Source organism: Triticum aestivum, chromosome 1D (assembly GCF_018294505.1).
Source record: "Triticum aestivum cultivar Chinese Spring chromosome 1D, IWGSC CS RefSeq v2.1, whole genome shotgun sequence".
NCBI lineage: Eukaryota > Viridiplantae > Streptophyta > Magnoliopsida > Poales > Poaceae > Triticum > Triticum aestivum.
The window spans coordinates 66,626,407-66,630,033 of NC_057796.1; the positions used below are offsets into that span (position 1 = coordinate 66,626,407).

The following is a 3,627-nucleotide window of genomic DNA, read 5'->3' on the forward strand; positions in this document are numbered from 1 at the left end:
GTCGCCCACGGGAGCGACGAGGGAGGAGAGGATAAAGTCTTTCTATTGGCTCCCATGCCTTAGGTGCTGCCATGCTCTTAATGTCACAAAACTCAAATTTGAAAGTATAAGAGCATCTACAGCCGGACATAGCAAATATGACCCCTTAAACGCCCATGGACGACTGACTGGGCGTGTCCGTTTTGAGCCCCTATTTGTCCGTCTGCGCAGTGACACTCCTCATTTTCTTTCTCATATGTCCGGTCACTTGCATGTGATTGGTGGAGATGGAGAGAGAGAAAGAAAAGAATGAATAAAGAAAGAGAAAAGGTGGTCCGGGGTGAGGCCGTGTCCTACGTGGCGGACTGACCGGGCGCGTCTGCGAGCCCTCATATCCTCCCTACATTTGAGATGGATATGAGGGTTCACGGAGAGCCTAGATGTATAGGGATGATACGAGGGGTCCGGTTGGGTCACGTTTTTCCTTTTCTCTCATGTCCGGTCACTGGCCGGGCGCGACCGCGAGCGTAGGAGAGATGGTTTGAGGCGTCCGGCTGTAGATGCTCTAAGAAACTTCTAAAAAACCGTGGATGTTCACAAAATAGGTGTTTACAAACCCCTACAAATTTCATCTTCAAACACGTTACAAGTAGAGATAAAAAAAAGATAAGTTCGAATTTGAATAGTACCAATTTAGCTTTTGTCTTCCGTGGCACTATTCCTGTTAAAAATTGTTTTATCATATTTTATGTATTTTGGTTTTGGAGTTTAAAAAAGTAGACATCGTATACATTTATCTTGTGACACTATACATTTATGTCAATTCAGTAAGAGCACTGTGGATAAACTACCACCTGTTTGTCTGCTAGGAGAACTTGATTATGAACAATAATGTTTGATTGTCAATAAAGAATTACAGAGGTCATCACACCTACATCATCCAAACCGTGTCCGTGTCAAAGGGCCAGCTGGTAATCGTTGTGGGGCGCTTTGGTAGAGCACCGGGTAATACAGCGTCAAATGAAATAATAATATACTACTCCCTCCGTCCCAAAATATAAGAACGTTTTTAACACTAGCATAGTGTCAAAAACGTTCTTATATTCTGGGACAGAGAGTAAAAGTTTGTTGGACTACTTAGCTCGTCGAATTTCTCTCATGACAATCCCAAGCGCGCGATCATCAACCACAATGTCCGTGTGGTTCACGTTGTCCACCTTGACCATCCTAAAATACGGACCACGACGCCTCCACTCCGGCTCCACGGCGACCAGGCTCGCCAGGTTGACCAGGCCGTCGCCGTCTCCGATGACCATGCCGGGCATCGCCTCGAAATCGTCCCCCGGATACACCATCCTCTCCGGCGTCGCCACCCCGACGCCCACGACGCAGGTCACCGGCACCATCGGACACGCCGGCAGCTCCTTGAACAGCGGCAGCACGCGCGACTCGTACGGCCCGACGCCTTCGCCGAACCCAATGTCGCCGAGGAAGTCCGCCACGTCGCCGGCCGAGTAGTTCCGGCGCTTGGTGCTCACCAGTGGCTGCCCGGCCCCGAACACCTTCGCGCTCGGCAGCGGCCACAGGCTGCTCTGCAGGCTCCGGTACTCCTTCCGCAGGGCCCCGGGGTCGACGAAGGGGAGCGCAAGGTTGTTGCCTGAGATGAGGGCCTGCATGCCCAGCACGAGCCCTCCCCACGGAGCGGCGACGGGTATGAAGTGCCGCACGAACCGCCGGCGCCACGCCAGGGGCTGCCGGATCAGGAACTGGTGCGCCAGCATCCCGCCGTAGCTGTGGGTGACGATAATCGCCGGGCGGTCGCCGTTGAGCTGGCTCGCCCTCTCCACCAGGCTCTTGAGGCTCGTGAAGAAGGCGGTGCCGGTTCTGGACGGGTGTCCCGCCGGCGCGACGGCGTAGCGGAAGTCGTAGGGCGCGCCGAACATGGTCTCGCCGTCGCGGTACCCGGCCCCCTCGAGCCTCTCCAGCAGCTTGTCCATGTAGGAGAAGTCCCTCCGGTCTGGATCTGGGTGGCGGAAGCTCTGGGTGGAGCCAAAGAAGGGGACGCGCGTCTCGACGCCGGGGACGTTGTAGTAGTCGTCGGACGCGGCGTCGTACGCCGTGCTCATCTGGTCGGCGAAGCACCGGACGCCGTCGGGGTCGTCGTGGAGGGCCGTGTAGTTGAGGAAGAGGCGGAACCAGCCGGTCTTCTTCCCCTTGCGCGCGCGCGCGCCGCACCCCGGCCGGTACAGCTCGGTGAGCCGCGCGTCGAGCTCGTTGCTGGCGTAGCCCGGCACCAGCACGACGGGATGCATCCGCGGCCGCGATGATGACCACCATAGTGCTGCGGCTGTTACTACGAGTATCAGAAGAATTATTCGCCATCGCACAAGACGAATTGCCATGAACTGGTGAGTGGACGGAAATCTAAATCGAGCCATCGATCTTTGGGTTCAATGTGGTGTGCACAGAGTTAGTACTAGCATAGATGGAATTGATTCACATTTATACCACGAGCATACATCCATGTCCTATTGTTTATACCGACCTGACTTCTCTTAACGCATTTTGATCAACTTGCGGAACAAAAAAGACTGACTGATCTCGGTCCTCGAGAAAACTCATTTCTAGTTAATAAATTGGAACAGCTATGTTATGGCTACCTAACTTGCCTCCCCAAACAAATATAAACAAATATAAAAGTGTTTAGAGCAACTCCAACACGACCATCCAAATGAACGTGTCGTTTATTTGTTTTTTGTTTGTTTGGACGGCTAGGCGATCACTGTTCGCGTGTGTTCGACCGATGCGTTCAAGACCAACTCCAACACGCGACCAATCTGATCCACGTGAGTCCGTTTGAACCCAAACTGACAAACGCGACGGCCCAACGGGCGACCCCATCCTTAAATTCTGTCTGTTTTGTGTCCGGCTCGACCCATTTACAGAGCAAAATTGCTTCTGGTTTGCGTCCAGACAGCGAACGGACGCGCACGTGCCCGCTTATCGTCCGCCTCGCGCCCGTGTGTCGACCGCCAACATACTTACCACCGCCAATATTCAAGGCGCACGCGCGAGCGGACCCACTTGTTAGCCACCCGGCCGCCCGGTCGTCGTCCTTTTCAATGTGGAAGCCTTGGACCGGCTAGTCCACAGACTTCCACTTTCAAAGCCGTGTGCCTCCTCAAACCCCGACACGCGCAAACCCTAGACCCCGGCCACCGGTACTCCACCTCCTCGCCGGCAGCCATGGTGTGGACGTGGATCTCCGGCAAGGGGAAGCATGACCACGAGGCCAGGTTGTCCTCCGGCCGCCACAACCGCTCCACCCCCCCTCCTCCAGCATTCACATCGCCATGTCGGCGGCCCCGCCTCGGCAACGGTCGTACGTGAAGGCCGAGATATGCCATAGGTATAGTGAGACAAGCACACTGCTGCTGCGGAGCGACGTGCACCTCCGCAACAACTGGCATCTTTCGGCGGACCGCGTGCTCGTTCCTCCGATCCCGGTCAGCGGCCGCTGTGCCGCCCCCGATTCAATCGTACACTAATCATACACGCAAATGTGTACCATCAAGATCAGGGACTCACGGGAAGATAGCACAACACAACTCTAGACACAAATTAAAACAATACAAGTTTTATATTACA

The 3,627-nt window shown here is 54.7% G+C and overlaps 1 protein-coding gene across 1 annotated transcript; it reads right to left on the bottom strand.

Annotated features, from left to right (window-relative positions):
* Positions 1–854: 854 nt before the first annotated feature.
* LOC123165437 (lecithin-cholesterol acyltransferase-like 1) lies at positions 855–2,560 on the bottom strand. The gene is made up of 2 exons (XM_044583081.1): positions 2,215–2,560; positions 855–2,105 (listed from the first exon to the last, which is right to left on the bottom strand). Exons 1-2 carry the CDS (start codon positions 2,359–2,361, stop codon positions 1,113–1,115), a joined length of 1,140 nt encoding a protein of 379 aa, XP_044439016.1. The 5' UTR covers positions 2,362–2,560; the 3' UTR covers positions 855–1,112.
* Positions 2,561–3,627: the final 1,067 nt, after the last annotated feature.

What these genes read in the sequence shown, in the direction of transcription:
- LOC123165437 (XM_044583081.1), bottom strand. Translation starts at nt 2,361, where the DNA reads ATGGCGAATAATTCTTCTGATACTCGTAGTAACAGCCGCAGCACTATG. An exon ending in ACCGAGCTGTACCGGCCGGG is followed by an intron (nt 2,106 to 2,214) that starts GTGCGGCGCGCG and finishes TTCGCCGACCAG; the next exon opens with ATGAGCACGGCGTACGACGC.